The sequence below is a fragment of the Anser cygnoides genome, chromosome 3, assembly GCF_040182565.1.
Source record: "Anser cygnoides isolate HZ-2024a breed goose chromosome 3, Taihu_goose_T2T_genome, whole genome shotgun sequence".
NCBI classification, from domain to species: Eukaryota; Metazoa; Chordata; class Aves; order Anseriformes; family Anatidae; genus Anser; species Anser cygnoides.
In genome coordinates, this window is record NC_089875.1 from 60,075,999 (window position 1) to 60,094,971 (window position 18,973).

Here is an 18,973-nt window from a genome sequence, read left to right on the forward strand (position 1 = left end):
GGTATCAGCATATTGCAACAAGGGTGAGCTTCAAGTAATATTTGTTTTAATGTAAATATAAGAATTCCGTGTGTAAAAGAAAGATATATTACAGTGTGTTAGAATTGATAATTAGCCTTTTAAGCATTATATTTAGGTTAAAGATAACTGAATCTGTGGCTAGTACAAATGTGACCTACCAGGGCTCCCTAAAGTGTCCTTTACAAGATATGTTTTCATTTTTCTTGAGGTTGCTTCTTATTTCTATCCCCAAAACAGCAGCTGAGATATGTTGTTGGTTGGCTTTGCTCTAAGTGATGCTCAAATTCCAAGGCCGAGTCTGTAAAGACGTGTCCTGCTCTAGCAGAGGTCTGTTGAGTACTGTTGATGAACCTCTCACTACCTCAAGAAAATTGGCCATGACCATACTACAGGAGAGTTGCTGCCAGAAGGCTTCAGCTAGCCAGAATTGCACCAGCTGGAGAGTGAGGGGCCAAGCAGCCACACCACTGCTAATCTACCACCAGGCTAACAAGTAATCTCCGCTTAGAGGTAAGGCACGGTGTCACATTAACCCGTACAAATTGCTCTCATGATGGAGCTAATGCCTCTTCACTGTGCTGCAGCTCGCTGGTGTGGATGTTCCAGTTTGGGTCTACATAAGCTCAAGACCTCTTGGTGCACACTCCTGTACAGTGTATTAATTCAATGTAAATCATGAATTTGTTTTATATGAGTTATATTATGGGTTTATGAATATTAATTTGGCAAAATACTGCAGAGTTTGCCATTCAGTATAGGTGTCATATTTCACCATGAAAACTGTAGTAAAGTTGCAAGTCTCTGTGAGTACATCAGGTCCAGGCTTGGATGCAGACCTGGAAGACAAAATCCACCATAGTGGTTTTTGGATGCTTAGCATCCTGTGGGCTTCACAATGTTTCACAGAAAACAACTTCAATCTGCAAGTGGTGCAGCTGATTCCAGTCATACAGACAACTGAAATACCAGGTTGAGGCACACGTTAGTTCAAAGGGAGAGCCCTACGAGCATGGCTGGTTTGTTTTCGAGCTGGCTGACAGATCAACCCGCAGCCAGGAGGCCGTGGTTTGTCTCTTCTGCATCATGCTCGCAGCACATCGCAAGCAGGCTGTGGCAGGCCCTGAGCTGTGTATGCACAGCCAGATCCACATGTAGGGAGACTTCACAAGGCACAGTCAAACCAAAGCCTAGTTTTTGTTCTCTCACAGAGGCTATAACCTGACTATACTATCTTTTTAATGATAAACTCTTTTTTTTTTTTTCCTGCAGCTATGTGTTAGCTTAATAGCAGCTAGATCATTTTTTTTCCTTTGATTGCCAAAGATAGGGTATCATTTCCTTTTTAAACGGAGTCCAAGAAAGGCATCTTTCAACCTGCAGGTGGCAAGTTTCAGAAGCATCCACCACCCTCCGAAGCAAACAGCTGCCCGCGCTGCCTCCTGCATTTACCTGCCCCAATGCAAATCCCAGGGGAGACGCGAAGCGGCAAGCACGGCTGTGAATTGCTCCTTTCGCTGGGGAGTGGCAGGAAGGAAAGCGTTAAATGCCGAGGGTAAACATCACCCTCTTTGTTACCGAGTCAGCAGAGCAGAGAGGATCCCACTGACAAACCCAGCCTGGCAGCCTCTCCCCAGCCAGACTGGTTATTGCTCCGGAGGCTCTTACTCATTTGAATTTAGGAGGAGCTTCCTCTCTCCCTCCTTCCCTCCCTCCCGTGTGTGTCCCGATTAAAAAGCTTTTCTCAGACACCTGCAGACCGGCTGGCAGGTACGGGTGCTCACTTAGCTCAGCTGGGTTGGTAGCAGAGACATCTCTCCTCGCCCCGCCAGCCTCCTGCGGCCCTGCACAATGGTGAAGTACGGCCTCGACTACACGCGGTGCAGATGGATCCTACCCCTGCTCCTGGGCATCGGCGTCATCTTCGGCATCATCGCGCTGGCGGGCAGGGGCTGGCTGGAGTCGCAGACCATGCCCTACGTGCACCAAGCGTCGCTATGGGAGAGCTGCAGGAGGGCTTTCGAGGGTGGGGAATGGAGGTGCGAGTCCCTCATGGGTTACGGTAAGCATCGGCAAGGGCGATGGGGAGGGCTCTGAAGCAGTGGGTCACCTCTCCGAGCTCTTCTTCCCTCAGCTCTCCTCACTGCGTCTCCGTATATCTGACCTTCATATAAGAAGCTATGGGAGATAGGGACCGACACCGAAATACATCAAAGTTTTTGAGTAACAGGATGAAGATGTCCTCAACCCTGTGCAAAAAGAAACCTGGGTGCTTTAGGAAATGGCTTGCATAGTACCAAGAAAAAGCCACAAGTGATAATGCACCAGTGCAGAAAATATCACAGCATTTAAGACTTTTTTACCTCTTTTAGAAGAAGCTGGTAACCTTTTCTCACTAATCACAGCTTTCCAGAACTTAAAAGCTGCTGTTGATCAAGTGTCCAAGCAGCAAGTTGTGGGGGTAAGCCTGGAATGAGTGTGATAAGCCAACCCTCAGTGCCACTAAGAAGTGGGGAGGTAAAAATGTGAGATACAAAGATATCCCCAGGGAGTGTCAGACTGCAGAATGCTGCTCCAGTAGGTGAGTCGTGTGAAGGAGTCTTCGTGTGATTATGAAGGAAAACTTTAAGAGAAGAAAGCATTTATGTTTGTGTTGAATTTTGCTTAAAGTATGCTATTGAACAAGCTGACGCAGCTTGAAGAGGTTTAAACCACGGAGTCAGGGAGAGTAGGCCAAGAGAAGGATCACTGTAAATGTGTGCTGTTTCTTAGATTTTTTCTGTATATCTGGTATGGGCCACAGTGTGAAGAGAGTTATTGGGAGTGATGGACTGTTAGCCTGAGCCAGAAGGTTCAAGCTTTCTTGTGATTTATGCTGATGCTCACTCAAATTTTACAGAACGTTTTCTCTAATGTTCAGAATAGTTGAAAAGGCGTGCTTGCAGAAGCAGTCTCAGAGGTCATTTATTACAGCTTTTCAAAATTATTCCTGAAACTTTTGTCATCTAAGGTCAAATTCTACCTCCTGTGCTCAAAATTCATCTGTAAAGAGTTAACTGTAGCAGGCCCATGTGAGTGCAGGGCTGTGAGACAAGGCCAGCTCCATTCAGCCACACGCCCAGTCCTGCTCTCAGAGCTCCGGTGTCAGATAATTGGCTGGGCACAGATCAAGCCAACTTGCTGCCTCTAACACGTGGCTTTGGAGGGCAGGAGAGAGGTCGTGATGCTCAGCTGCAAGTATGTGTGCATGCTGTGGGTAGAGGGGAGGTGAGAAAGGCCTGGCCTTCCTTGGTTAGAGTTAGCAAAGGGCTTCCCAGTCCTGAGTTTCAATGAAAAGTGAGCCCTCCTCCTGATCTCCAGTTAGGCACCGTCTGTGTCATGAATGCCAGTTTTACCTGGATAGAAAATTTTCAGAGGTTTCACCATGTTTCTCTTGATGATACAAATGCTTCCAGGTCCTCCGTGCTTGATTGGCATTTCACTTCCTTCCTTACCCTGCCTCTCTCTTACATGCTTAAATCCTGCAGTTGTATGCGCACTTTCCCACTGGGAAGGATCTACAGACAAACCAGGGAGGTCATCCTCCTCTATTTGGACTATCCCACAACATATGGTGTTACCTTCAATTACATCCTCAGTAAGTGCCACATTTCTAGCATGTTGGCATTAGTACATACATATTCTTCAGAACATGCATTGGAGAGTCATCTGACACCGTTGAAAGCATTAGAAATGCTGTTCGCATGCTGCATGACTACAGTACTCTCTCAGTGGGCTTATATCTAACAATTAAATTCCGCAAATTTACTAAATACACAGAATGCCTGAGCAAATCTCCTGGACAAAATTCCCATATGGAAAAGGAGGATATGTCTGAGACAATAGTCATTTAGTCAATGGGACAATATGTAAAAGCAGAATGTAACAAATATGTGCATAAGCCAAGTGACGGTGGATTTTGCTGCCAGACTTTTGCCTTTGCAAGATTAATCCATAGCAGTGTAAATCTGGGCCATTACAGGGGTGCAAAGTCATGTCACTCTCCTGCTCTTTTCCAGCCCTGTGGATGAGATACCCACTGTCCCGTAATGCAAGCAAGGTGTCTGCAGCACTGTGCAGCAGAGCTGTGGTCCTCCTTGCTCTTTGTCCTTCTGGTTTTGTGATTTTCCTACCCACTGCCTGGGGACCAGGACCAGAACCAGGACCTATTACAGGAAGATGCAGGCTGAGCCCCCAGCCTGATCTGGACCCAGGTCCCTCCCTTTCCAGGCAAGCCTGCTGACAGTTCAGGTGTTACCTAGAGGTGGCCAGCAATGGAGGCAGCAGGAAACACCATTTTGTATGAAACACAGAAGAGGAAGGAGGGATTGCAGCCTGTTTTTTTTGGAAGAGCAAATGAGCAGTCTGTCTGAGGACTGGTTTCAGCTCTCAGCCCTGAGGAGATGGAGGTGCTTTCTAGTCAGATTTCCTTCAGGTACCATGAATCCAGAGATGGGATGTGTTCAGATCCAGCCCTGTCCTCTGTACTTCTGTCATTCCATTCTTGCTCAGTAGGTGTGGCCTTGGGATGTCTCTTTTGGGGCTCCTGTCTTTCCTCATGCAGGGTGCAGGTGCCTGATGCTGGTATCTTGATTTCCACCCAAAAGGCAAGCCCTGTGACAGCATCTCAATTGCAAGCATCCAAGTCTTGCATTCAGTCTGATTTTACCTGCCCCAGTGCTGGAACATAGGTTTTTAATAATTTTGGGATTATGTTTATCCATACAGCTCCAGCAAGGTCACAGAAAACAAGCATTCAGTGTCTTGTGCCAAGCTATAAACCATGCTTGATGAACAGAGTGTAATTACATGCCTTCCTGGGTGCAGAGACAAAAGACATGGTATAAATAGAAAGGACAGAAACATTTTACATTTTTCCATAGATTAATTCTTTCTTCCCCCCTTCTATTCCACAGTTCCTATTTCCTTTCCTCTGGGCTTTATTCTCAGCTCCCCAGGCTGGGTAGGTTCTGAAATTCAGTCTTTGGGGCTGGTTTCACTGACACATGTAATATGTACATCTACCCCAGCGGCTGCCAGTGAATATGCTCAACGTGGCTTGGACAGTGTAGATGTCTTAATCCATTTCAGACATCTTCATCCTATTATAAATAGATCCAACTATAAAGATCTTGCAAGTTGTTCAATATAGTCTGCAAATTCAGATCACGTTCTCCACCTGCAATGTTTGTAATTCACCTAGCATCTCTGCTGGTCTTTTGGAAGTGTATGAAGACCATGGAAAGTGAGAATGTGAGGAGTTTATGTACTCTATTAACTTCTCCAAGAGTTCAGATCTTCAGTTTTAACCATATGACACTAATACAGACGTTACCAAAAGTCTTAATTTTTTCAAGCACATCTAGCTCAAACAAATAGAACTTTATAGGGAAAAATATATAGCGCCTTAAGACACATTAGAAATGAATGGAGTTTAAGATGAGGGACTGAGAAATGCAAACTGTAGCTCTACAATTTTCTGCTATTTGGAACAAGTACAGGTTTCAAGCTCATAGCGTGACTGAACCATTACAAAGACAGAGACAAATACTTAAGAGGTGGATAATGAGCACAGTATGGAAAGTATCTAGCGGGGACATGGCTGAGCTTGCAATGAAAACACAGAGGTTAAATCCCTTCAAGAAGCTGGCATGGTACTCCTTTGTTTTTCTGGATTTTTTGGCTGTATAACCTCTCCTGAACAAGGTGTGTCTCAGACCTGAGACAATTTTTCAGTGTGTGATTTATTCCATTGCAGGCTCTGAAGATGTTTAAATGTGTATTCTTCGCTGGGAGGAATACCTGATTTTATTTGATTAGTTTCAATACACAATAAGATGAATAACTCAGGGGTACTTGTACCAGCTTATGTTCCACCTGGCCCTGCAGCCCTTCCATGTGCAGATGCTGCCATCAAAATAACTGTAAGCTTAAGCCTTTAAATCTAGGTTGAAGTTGTTGGGCCATTTGCATGGTGCAAACAGAAATCTTGGGAAAAAAAAGTCAGGAAAAGGCATTTTCACATGACGGAATCCAGATCATCAGTTATTTTCACATCATAGTAGTCAAATCCAGCCTTTTCCTAGGATGTCCAGAGAGTGCATTGCCTGTGGAGATTAGTGGAGGGATGAATGATTTTGCCATCTGGAGAGGACACATTTCTCCATCTTGTCTTCCCATGTAGTGGGTTACTATGTTCTATCCCATTCCAGTATTATTTTGGACGGTGAATGTTAGTTCAATACTACAGGATAGGATGGCTAGTGTAGTATGATTATAATGGAAAAAAACATTAGTTCAAGAATGACAGCAGATGAGTTTGTCAAAGCATAAGTAAACAAAGGGAATGCTGCAAAAGGCAATAGCCTGTCAGGAAAATAAATATTCTACTTTAGTCTCCTAAGAACCCCATTGGTGAGTAAATTTTCTTCCCCCCCCTTTCTTTTTTTTTTTTTTTCTGTGTTGAACTGTGGTTCCAGGGAACCTTTTGCAATGATGGAGCCCCATTTATTATTATGGAGGCAGCATGCATGAATGGGAATCACTTTCCACTTGCCTCCTCCCTCCCCAGGTAGTGATACAACAAATGTACATGGCCTGGCTCCACATCTCCTTCTGGAAAATTGCCTTCTCCAGCCAGACCAGTGACTCATCACACCTAGGGCACAGGGCAGACTAGACACCTCATTTTCCCACTGCCACACTGCCTACATGAAATTGTTTAGCCTTCCCCCACGTTCCAATCACTCTGACAGTCTGGCATGGGAAAGCCTTCTCTTGCCTCAGGCAAGCGCCCTGACCAGAACAACACGGGGATATTTCCAAAGGGCTGGACTGGGAGACAGTCCCCTTCAGCAGGGCCTGGGAGCAGAAGCAGCCTGTCCCGACTGCTCCTTGGCATACGAGGGTGTGTGCACGTAGGAAGAGAAATGGAGCAAGCGTGTAATTGTGCTTTGAAGGAGGGCCTGGCTCAAGTCACAGGGCCATTCTTGTAGGCTTTCCCTGAAGCCAATGTTCTGCACCTAAACTTTTCCAGATGATGGTGATATTCAGGTAGATTTGGAAATGTGTCCCTAAATATTGGAAACAAAGGCTGAGGAGGCTTCTGATGAGTCCAAGGAAGGCTGTGTGGGAGCTCAGAATGGAGCCAGATCCATGCTCCTTGCCTTACCTGAATTACAAGGCAAAACACTGACTCCTTTGATACAGGGTGAACTGAAAACAAAACCTTTTTGCTGTTCCTGTTGCATCAAAACCTGAAACAATTACATTTATATACAGTAATTGCCAGTAGTGTTAATGATAGTGTGTAGGGTAGCACATCATCTCCTAAGTCATCAGTCTCTCAAAAGTGTAACGTTACTGAGGACTAACCAGTGAGAAATAGGATGACAAGATTAGTTACTTAATAACTTAGAATATTCAATAGTTCTTCGAAATTTAGAATACTACAAAATACAGGCTTAATTGCATGTATTAAACTATATTAATGAAAATATCACAACAGCAATATATTTAAGGAACTCTAATGCAAGAGAGAATGATTTTTTTTTTTCCCAGTTTGTAGGAGAGACTCCATTGCTACCTTAGAGGTATAAGAGAAGAGATACAAGCCCAGAGCATTTAATTAGCATGGCAATTTTCATTCCTCATCTGCAATTGCAAATATGCTTTCCCTTGTAATTTTAGGGTTTGTCCTTTTTTATGTTTAGTGGCAGATTCATTTAATCAGACTCTTTTCTAAATAATAGTTATGTTATTCAGCAATTAACTCCACAGAGAGCAATTGCAGATGGCATCCCACTGTTTATCATCCAACCTCCCTTTCAACAATTACAGTTAAATCGCATGGAAAAATATCATTCATGTGAAGAGTTCTCATCTCCCTGTGAGGATATGAACTGCTGGTGTCAAGGACGTTGCAAAGATCCTCAGTGCTTTGAATTCTCAGGATCTGAAGTCCTTGAGTGCATACCATTCACTCACACACACAGGAGGCACCTCTGCTGAAAAATTATGGAAACTTGTGGCTATATTCTCATTTCTCTTCACCTCATATCTTCCTCTATCTTATTGAGGTAATCTGATACAACAGGACTATAGTACTCTCTCCCTAGTCTAAATGGTGATAAGGTCCGCAAGGCTGATTTTGAATTCCACAGTAGGGTTAAACAACCAGATTACTTAAGCAAGAAAACACTTATTCAGGGAAAGAAACAAACCTCTCAGAATACTATTATCTATTATTTTTACATTTCCATATTACTTCTCACTGACAGGTTGTATTGTTCTGAGCAGCTCTGAACATGGCGAGTCAGCAAATTTTTAATGCTATGTTTCTTTGTCAAGCACTATTACAAGATCTCTCATCAATCAAAAATTCCCGGGAACTCAAATTAGTTTGTGAAGTGTTTACATCTGTGTCAGATGTTTCTGACTAGGTCCCAAAGGCTTCTGTCTTCCTATTGGTGCTAAACAGCACTTCAACTCATAAACAGCTCTGCTGGAGTAGTAATCTGCAATGGAACAAATATAATGTCACAAATTATGTTGAATATTCACAATATGCTTAAATCTGTACCCCAAAATAGGATGTCTCTGTGTAGTTCCCATTGTTCATTAACAACCCTACCAGCAGCAAGCAGGAAATGCTGAAGAATTTTAAGATGTATTGTCAAAGATGTCATTTTCATTCACAAGAAGAGTAAATAAGGCTTGCAAGATATTTTATGAACACAAAGTACCATCTGTTTATGTGTATTTTTTTTTTTCAAATGATAAATTTTTGCTTCTAACAGGAAATTAGATCCAGATTTATAGCTGTTCTCTATTGGAGAGAAACTCCCTAGTGCAAAAGGCTACTTGCAGCAAGGTTTCAGAACACAGTTTGCTCACAGCATGAAAAATGCAGGTCAAGAGTAAGGAGAACAATACTTGGTGCATATGGAAATGAGATGTAAATTCAGTATTCTTCAGCCTCAGATGGCCCTAGGAAAATCAAACTTAAAAGGAGCTTTTTGGAAAGGTTCCACTCTGCTGTTTCAATTACAAGTCGTAGTTCATAGCCTGTGTTGTCGTGGAAGTTTATTCTGTTTAACTCACATTATATATTTTAACCCATTTTTAGCTCAGGATTAGTTAAGAAGCAGGTACATCTTGCCACTGTGTGATTAACTGAGTTTATGTATACATACTGATTTATCAATACCTTACTTGTACTATTCATCTGACCTTGCCCACCCCTATACACCCATTCAAGTTTAAGTCATCCTCTTTTAGCATAAAATGAATAGGAAAAAATAGGAGGAAAAATGTTGTAGTATTACAACAAAACTAAATTTTGATCCCAAAATGTTTGCAGCATATGCGACTGCTTCTGAAGATAATGCGAGCTAGGGATATTCCCTAATTCTCTCGTGGTCAAACCTTTAATTCTGAGGCACAGTGCACACATTATTTTTAATAGCTAACTTACTCCCTTGGTGATCCCTTTGATGATGGCTCTACACGCTCTGCCACTTCTGACTCCCTAGTGCTAAGTAAGCATCAAGGAGAAGCCCTCATTAATACAGGATTTGCAGAAGCCATCTTCTAAGTCAAGCTTATACATGTCTGGGCTTTTGGTGAGATGAATTTGAACCACTCCCTCAAAACGTAACTGCTCCTCCCCTCAAAATTCAAGTCAGGATAGCTCCCAGGTTGGGTTGCTTTCCTCAGTAAGAGAAGAGGTTTTCAGAAGTATGTAAAGCCTTGGATGCACGTGTTGCCTGTATAGGTTCACGACTAAAGTCAGTGGTTGGGAGTTCATAGTAATTTGCTTTAAATGAGTTAAAGTCCACCAAGCTGAAATGAACTATCATCTTAGCACTAAGGCTAGACACTGCCTTCTGCTAATGTATATTGTGTTTTACTCATAGATGGTCTATGCATAAAGGTTCTTTTCATTACTGTTGTCATTTAAAGACATTATTATGGGGTAATTGGAAGTTGTAATTCTTTCCCATTTATATGGGACCTGCTACTAACCATGGAGAAACTTTAGAATGCCATTACTTAGTGTGAACCTAAGTAGGTTGTTCTCTGCCACAATGGTTGTCTCTTTAGTAGTGACAAGCTAAAAACTGGTTCCTGCTCACATAAAAATGGCCTGCATGTTATGAGGTAATCCTCTGTTATTAAATGAGAAACCCATATTGACTGCCAATGAATTTTGAAGTAATGCTAAGGGAAAGAGAACAGAGTCACCAAAAAGGATGCCAAAAAGAACCAAAAATGTGTATTTTTTATTCCAGTTCAAATTCTATAAACTCACACAAAGACCAGATAAGCAAGCAGCATCAACTTCCCAAGGAAAATATATTCAGAAAACATAGATGTTTTTAGAACAATCCAGATGCAATGAAGAGCACTGGAGGATAGAAGCTCAGAGAATAATACACATCCAATCATGCCTTTGATTTTTTTTTCCCATTTTATTCTGTTCATAAATTAGCTATGACTAATATGTGTTTTTCTTCATTTTTATTGCCTTTCTGATAAATGATTTTCAGTCAATAGCTTTCAGTCTGCATATACTGTTTATTCATAAGAAGCTGCTTTTTGTTCCTGATTTATTTCATCTGCATACGAATAAATGAAGTCAGGTATTTCAAAGACAGCTCTGTGATCAGCAAACACTTGCAGAGATTTTAATGTTCCCTTGTTTTCCAAAAGATCACAGAAATTTCTTGTAGTTTGGTTGTTAGAGGGTCATGATTTTCAGAAGACAAGATTTTGCCCTGTCCAGTGTTAAAAGGAAATTCTGACCATACAACTTACCTGGAGTCCTGGCTATCAGTGGCTTATGTATACACCAACAGTTTGTAACCTTTGAGCTGATAAATTAAGCTTAGGGTTAATGAGTTTGATGGGTCCACTTAAAATTCAAGCTAAGGAGATATAAACTAGGAAAAACAGCTTCAACTTAATTTCTTTCCAAAGGAAACAAATCAAGGAGTCTTACCGTAAACGCATGCACAAATTCAAAGCTGCAGACATGTTTTTCTACAGACATTTTTGCTTTCACATGGAAATTTTCTCAATGAGAACAAAACAAAATGAAATGGATAAAACCTGGCTAAAGCAGTTCCTTTTCATAGCGAATTGTGTGCTCTGCAGAGCGTGCCACACCCTGATGAAGAACGTCAGGTTGAGAAATCTGAGTGAGTTCAGCTTTGTTTCCAAAATAATGCTCTTTCCCTTTAATCAGAGAGTCATAAAACAGGTTGAGCTCTGCAAACTCAGTCTAGAAACATTCTCATTGCGTACAACACAGAGATGAATCACCACCAAGGCAGATTTCGGCTCTTGTAAGAATTGCTATGTAAGACTGGAGCTAGAACAGCAGGATTTGTGTTTGTCTCCCTTGTTGGTATGAGGGATAACAAAGTAAATGTTATTGTCTTTCCAAGACAGTTCTGCATTTTCCCCCTTTCTGTATTGAAACTCTCCTTAAAATTGCTGCACGTTTGCTGCAGTGGCTGATGTGATAAAATGATCAGCTGCTGAGAATGCATAGATAATTTGCTGATGTTTGTGAGCTGACAACAACCATTTATTTTTCTTTCCAGTGCTAGTTGTGTGTCAGCTTCAAGACAGGAGGAAAAAATGATGAAGCATATTTTTATGGATTAGACCAGAAGTACTCCTGAGCTCTCTGGTGTTCCTTTCAGAAAGTATGACTCAGAGACACGCCGGAGTTCGTGTGGTTTGGGGGTACCACAGCAAGAAAGACATGAGAACATCACTGTGAATGTTTTCTGTGTTTTGAACCACAAACACCAGTGACTCGGCGTACTGCTGTGCAAGGAAGTTTGCCTCCTTACGTGCGAAGCACAAGCAGTGCTTATGCTTTTGCAAACTGGAGAATGCATGAGGGAGTGAAATCAGGAAGGCAGGAAATCGGAGACATTCTTAGTCCTCGGTTTCTAACAAAGCCTATCAGCTTCCATATGGCTGCAGTCAGCAAGAGGATATTCATAATACGTTCAGATGGAGCAATACAAGAGGTAGTCATGCTACCTCCAAACTAACTTAGCTTTAATAGCACAGTAATAAAGCTGTTATTATTGTACGCTCTCAGCTAATTACCTTGCTCAGAAGCTACAGCGAGCTCTGCACGGGTATGGGTAGATTTTTTTCTGTTCTCTAAATTAGTTCTAGGTCTCCTCACATGGCAGTGGGTTTCAGAAGGCAGGCACTTATTTTCACTTTCCAGTAGTCCCATATGGCTGCAATCACAGCGGGTAGTCTGGGCTCTCACAAGTCATCGCTGACTTCTGCACAAGACACTGTAAATAGAAGCACTCTTTGCTCTGCTTGAGATAGGCATGAAAATGGGGGGTTCGTTTTGCCTGCGTGAGATAGCAAGGTCTTGCTGTAAGGTTTTTGCTGTAAGATAAAGTTGCTCAGAAAATTGCCGGCGAAAAGGAGTTGAAGGGAGGGTGGTGTGTAGCTTCCTGCAAAGCCTATCATAGTGTTTGTTGATTGGCTTTTTTTCAGCTGACAGAAGAGGTGAAAAGGGAGAAGAAGGACTGACATGCAGTGTTACAGGATCCTGCTGGTATTCCAGGACACTCTTGCATAAACACACATTTCTTTTCTAACAAGCAGATTTTAACTATTAAACAGCCAAAACATCACTGCCATATGCAGGGACTGAGAAAACAGATCTCACAGATTGCTGTGTATTTTTACAGACTCAGCTTGATGTCCTGTAAGCTGCTGCTCCCTCCGTCCCTATTTCTCATTTTAGGATGGGAGAACTTCCAGCTGCCTCTCTCTAGAGTCAAGTGTTTGTTGAATTGGTGTTGCACTAACCTTGGCGTTACATTCTTTGTACTGCATTCATTTTTTCATTTTTACAAAAATAACTTTGCAATTAGAAAAAAAAAGTATTTATGCTATAACATTTGCTTTATGCTAAAGAAAAAAAGAATAAAAGAAAAATAAGAAAATATTTGGGATCAGCTTAGCCACTTGGTTGCAACTAAATAATTTCCTAAAACCATTCAAAAGTGTTTCCTAATAAAACACCTATTCTGAAATGGTACTTTCAACAAAGTGTTTCGCAGTCTGTGGAGAAAAGAGCCCGTGGGAAGGGCGTTGCTGCTCAACATCACAGGGACTCTGTATTTGTGCCAAGCCTTTGAGAATCTGCTCTAGAGGTGCAGAAGACATTTGCAGTTGTAATGGCTGAAGTTATACACTCTCCCTCTGTTTTCTGACCTATTTAATTCTTCTAATTCTGGCATTTATGAGGAATTGTAAGTACTAGTCATATTTGTAAAGACACTTAGCTACTCTGTTCTTCTGGCACAAGGAAAAATAAATACCTCAGGTACAGAAACATTTGCAGTTATCCCCACATAATCTTTTACCCCAGAAATATAAGTCGTTTATACGCTGTCGTCTTAGGCTCCTGGAAACTACTTTTTGTGAAGGACGGGTGGTGAAGTCAGGGTACTCTTCCTCAAAAAAAACCCATGGTGGCTCTGCCATGGAAACCTATTGCTGTACTGCAGCTGCGCATTGGTTTTCTTCCAACTTTGAGCTACATTTTTTTCCCTTTTTAGAAGCGAGTGTCACAAAATTGGCTGTTAGGTGATTAAGCAACACGTCCTAAAGATGTAAGCATCCTGCAGCAAGCATGTCTCTTCTTGCCATGCATCCAGTGCCCTGCAGGCTGGGCGTACGCCCAACCTGCTTTCACACAGTCACCGTACTTGTAACACTACTTCGAGAGAAACACCTGGGCGAGCCCAGAGGAGGATGGAGATGGCGGCATGGGCACGGTGCCACGCACATGGCTGCGGCCATCAGGCACCCGCTGAGCTCCTAGGTGAGCACTGCTCCCAGCCGAGGGGTGGTGATCTGCCACCGACTCCTCCGGGCACACTAGGCCTTGGCAGACCTGCTGAGGTGCTCCCCTCCCACGCTGGATCCTGCATCTCCACATTGCATGCTCTGCCTCCGTGCCTCCTGTAACTCCTTAAGAAAACAGTCTAGGCTAAAACTCTGGGCTAGACAGCAACAGGTAGGCACGTCTTTGTTGTCCCTTCAGTTTTTCTCAGGCAGCTGCCTGTTTACATGAAGAATAATACAGTTAGAAAGTCCTCTAAAGGAGACAGAAACTCTTTGGCGTAAGGAAGAAAAAGGACGTGACATAAAATGGAAAGTGTAGAGCAATGGTTAGACTGGTTCAAGGGTCATAAAGCAGGGGTGGATAGTGAAAAGTAAACAGAAAGGGAAATTGGTTTTGATGGGCTGAAGGGTAAAAAGTAAGGCTGACCCATAATCCTGACCCAATTTTCTAGTCTCATATCAGAGGGCTGGGGAAGAGCCAGAGGCAGAGCAGTGGCAGAGCCCAGAGGGCTTTCACGCCAACACAACACTGGGGATGCTTTGCATTTTATTACTTTAATTCTCTTGTATGGGTGACCGTCCTTTAAGCCTTGGGCTACTACAGCAGCAGGAAAAGGGAGCTGAGATGAAGGTCATTTTCTGGTCCTACCTGCACAGGCACGCAAGCCGTAGAGTGTGCAGGTCACCAAAATATACGATGGTTGCGTGGGAAAGCATAATAAATCCAAGCTATTTGGTGAACTGTGTCCTCCCCCCGGTTTGTCAGTCTAATGGTGCCTGTCCAGCAGATGGCCGGCACTCCAATGCAAAAAGGCCTTTACTGAACAACACGCACCACGTTTGAGTTGAGTTATAATTATCACCAGGCTTGTTTGGGCTGTGGCAATTTTACAGCACTGTTGCTGTATGTCTTTGGTTAGAAGCCAACACCTTGCAAACACACAGTGTAGGCGAGGGGGTGAAGTCTGTAAATGCCCAGCAGACTTCAACTGCCTACTCTATCTACAAACATGATTTTTAAAATGTCAAAGCAGGCCTTTTACACTGAAAGGAGGAGACGCTTTGATCTCTTTGAGCAGCCATTGCGCCTCAAGACTTAAAATATTGAATAAATAATATTTTTTCAGTTGTTATACCAACACAATATGCTTAGCTCTGACATGTTATAACGTAAAGTTACATAATTTGGAAATTAAAGTATTAATATCCTGAACAAGTTTTTCAAAATAAAACACTTCTGATTTTGGATCAAAAGTAGAGGTCAAATTTCACTACAAAACAGACACCAAATCTTTAGTTCCACTTAGGACACAGAGCTAAACAAAGGATAAAAAAGCAGAAATTGCTGAATTTTGACTTCAATGGAGTATTGCCATATTTTGACATTTGCATGCCAGAGTGGTAGTGCTTGTACAAACTGTTTTTTGTTTTGTTTTGTGTTGTGTTATTTTTATTTAAGGAAGAGTTTGGTTAGTTTCAGGGACAATCCAATCTCCTTGTCCACGCAGAATGCTGCTGGTTTTACAGCATCTGCTGAGGTACTGACGTTTGTTCGTGAAGTAGAGGGTCCACTGTTAAATCTTTAGAGTCACTTTTTTTCTTGATTCTTAATTGTTAAACCTAAACAGGAAGCATGTATGCAAGTCCCATTGCATTCTGTAGGAGAGGTCTAAGCTGGTGTCCTTACACACTCTGCACTTAACGAGTGATTTCTGGTGGCATTAAAATGCTCAGCTACAAGAGGAAAGAGAGCTCCTTGCTTTTCTTCTTGAGAGCTGATCTTCTTTCCATGGTTGTTTAAAATTAGCCTTTCATTATAAACCAGAGAAAAACACTAAGTCTTGTTTTTTTTTTTTTTTTTTTTTTTCTGTTCTAATTTATTTGCCTTCCTTCTGATTTCAGCTTGGGGAAGAGCTGCAGCCGCCACATACCTTGTTGGATTTTTACTCCTCGTCATCTGTTTTGCTCTGGCCATCATAGCGTTTGCTATTGATACGCTTCGGTTCAACTTCATAAGAGGGATTGGAGGCTTGCTTTTTGTTGCTGGTAAGAAAATACGTGAAGCAAAGTTTAGCTTGTGCAGGAATATCCATACTAGAACTGGTATTTCACCCCGCTGCTTCTATACTCAGTTCTATGCCTGTATGCACTTGAACTCTCAATGAAAAAGAATGTAAAATCTGTCATGGCAGTGGATCTATTTCCAAATCCTCCAAAATATGGTTGGATTTAGCTACAGGTATTATGGAGACAGGCAATGTGATGGGTGTTAGTTTAATCCCCCCCTTTTTTTTTTCTCCTGTTTCTTCAGCTGTGTTCTCCATCATGGGCTTGGTCATTTACCCAGTAAAGTTCTCCAGTGAAATTGAAATGACAGGAATCAATATGTTCAGCTGGGCCTACGGCTTTGGCTGGACCACTGCCATTATGGAAATATGCTTGGGATTCTTCTTCTGCTGCCTTCCTAACTATGAAGACCAAATCTTGGGTAATGTGAAGCCCACATATTTTTACTCTTCCCCATAAACACCAGGAAAAATGAATTCATATTCCAGAGATATCTGACAGGCTATCTACGTTTTTCAGAATCTTGTCATCAGATGCTGGTAGAAAAATCTGGAAACTTTAAAATACATGTAGAAAAACAGTACTGGCATTTTACAATAAAGCTATTTACTCTTTTGTGGACCTTCATATCTGATGTAGGTTGCTTAGATTAAGTCTAAACGTTAAAAAAAACTTGTGTTTCCTCATTTATTCCCATGAGTGGGGGTGCATATAGATTCAATTAAATTTTATGTGCTTTTATATTTCTAATTAAATTCAGAAAAGAAATTATCATCAAATGAAAATATATATATCATCTTTCTGAAGGAAAGTGGCTCACAGAAATCCCATTTTATGTGTATTAGCTTTCCTTAACCTGAAGATTTTGTACATTTTTCAATAAGACAAATGCCTTTATCCACTGACTGCCAGAGTAGCAAATTAGTCAGCCAGGACTTCATGGCTTTGCTTCCAATTTTCTATTCCTTCAACTTAAGCCATAGGGCTACAGTAAGAAAAGGGCAAGAGAAACCCCCCGTACCAAAGCCAGCATCCTGACTTCCACCCATCCATTTGGAGTGTAAGCTTTTATTTCTGAATATCAGTAAGAGTAAGCAAGGACCATTAGTAATCCAAGCACCCTTAAAAATCCTGGCGTGCCGTTGCTGCGGCCAGCCATCCCTGCAACCTACAGACCTGGTTTGAAGAGGCTCCTGGTTTGGCTTTCTTCATGGGCCTCTGCCCCTTTTATCGGCTGTATCAAAATCTATGGCTTTAGAAAGCTCTGTTTTACTCTTCCAGTTGTTTTATCCAGGATAAAAGAGTCAGGAAAGAGTTAAACAGAGGTATGACTCCCCTCAGCACTCAGCTCGCAGGAGTGGACTTGGAGCAGTGTGGATCTAGGTATCAAACTTTTGTCAAAATGCCCTTTTAAATTAATTTGCTGGTTTTAAGTATTCTAAAAGTGGAAAGTATGTACAGTAAAATGTGTAAATACCCCCTACCATCTCATAGTAAGATTCTCACAGTGAGAGAAATCTTTGTAAAACACTCCAGTATCTTATGCTCCACAGTGCTTCAGAGCTGGGAATATTGCAAGCAATGAAGTATACTCAACACTGCTGGTTTCTGCATTGCAAACCCTGGCTTTATAATGTTCTTTTTCTTCTCTTACACGAAGGAAGGGATAATTCTCCTGTGTGTAAAAAGGAGTCCCACTGAAATCCTTAAACAGAGTTGATTATTATCTTGTAATATATCTGCAATTTTTAAACTATCTGTACTTTATGAAAAGAGCCTTGCCAAATGTTCTTTACTGCAAAGAATGAGAGGTAGGAAATTTTTTTAAATAAAACCTGAGTAGCTAAAATTAATAAAGACACAGGCCTTAATCTTTTTCTTTTTTTTTTTTTTTTTTTGAAGCAGTTAATTCCTTTCACTTTTATAGATTGACTTCTAACTTAGATCAATAAACATGAGAAATGTATCAGGCCAATGTGGAGTGTCTATGCAACAGGGACTGGCTAGACAAGAACTTGCAAATGCATTAGGAAGCTATTTCCTAGTCGGAAGTAAATTAAAATAAAATAAACACACTTGGAAAAGCAATTTGTATAAAATGGCTTGCAATTCTTTATGTAATGTTATCTGTTCAGGAAAAAAAATCGTAACTCTTTTCGTTCTGCTTATTATACCTAATAAATGATGGTATCTGTGTATTGTTTCAAAAGTGAGTCTTAGATTCTGTTCTCTACCAAGAGCAGGGAAGTGTGGAGTCCCCAGAGTATTCTCTTCTGAGGCACCGTGTTGGAGCATCTGGGTATGTTGGCTGGATTTAAAGGGTGAGAGAAATTTACAAATATAACATCAAAACAGCTTGTACTGTTCCTCAGTTGACTGCATCCTGGGGCCTCGTTCACATCCACACGAAAGTACTGAACTTGCTCCGTTGAGCTTATGGTCCATGTGGACCCAAGTAACCATCTGCGTGGTTCAGTATTGCAGCGTGTTACAGCTCGCTTTCGCAAGGAGGACAACCAGGCTCACCAAATAGGAAGCCAGTGTGGTCCTGCTCCGTGCTTTTGCTCCAGTGGATGTGTCAATCCCTTGAGGATGCAAAGGGGAACTCGAGCAACCCCTGACTGTATTTGCAGTCTCTTTGCCATTAACTGAATGCTGACCCAACATCTGGAGGTGGGCAAAGGTGCACAGAACAAAGCAGTGTCAGGGCTGGTGGTGATGGCTCTGCGGGACACAGCCCCAGTACCCATTCCCTGCTGCCACCTTCCCCTTCCTGGGAAGGAGGAGAGGTGAGGAGGCATTGCTGGCCCCAGCACCGCCACAGGGACCCCAGCCTAGCTCCTCTCCATAAGCCCCCATGTCACACAGGGAAAGGCTTCTCTGAGGCAAGGGAGGGAGACAAGTGGGTATCCAACACGCAGAAGCATCACAGGTGCCAGACCTCAAG

At 42.1% G+C, this 18,973-nt stretch overlaps 1 protein-coding gene across 1 annotated transcript; it reads left to right on the plus strand.

Moving 5' to 3' along the window:
* Positions 1 to 1,643: 1,643 nt before the first annotated feature.
* On the plus strand, positions 1,644 to 16,653 carry LOC106032402 (p53 apoptosis effector related to PMP-22-like). Its single transcript, XM_013175338.3, has 3 exons — positions 1,644 to 2,080; positions 15,862 to 16,005; positions 16,271 to 16,653. Exons 1-3 carry the CDS (start codon positions 1,870 to 1,872, stop codon positions 16,483 to 16,485), a joined length of 570 nt encoding a protein of 189 aa, XP_013030792.1. The 5' UTR covers positions 1,644 to 1,869; the 3' UTR covers positions 16,486 to 16,653.
* The last annotated feature ends 2,320 nt before the right edge of the window (positions 16,654 to 18,973 follow it).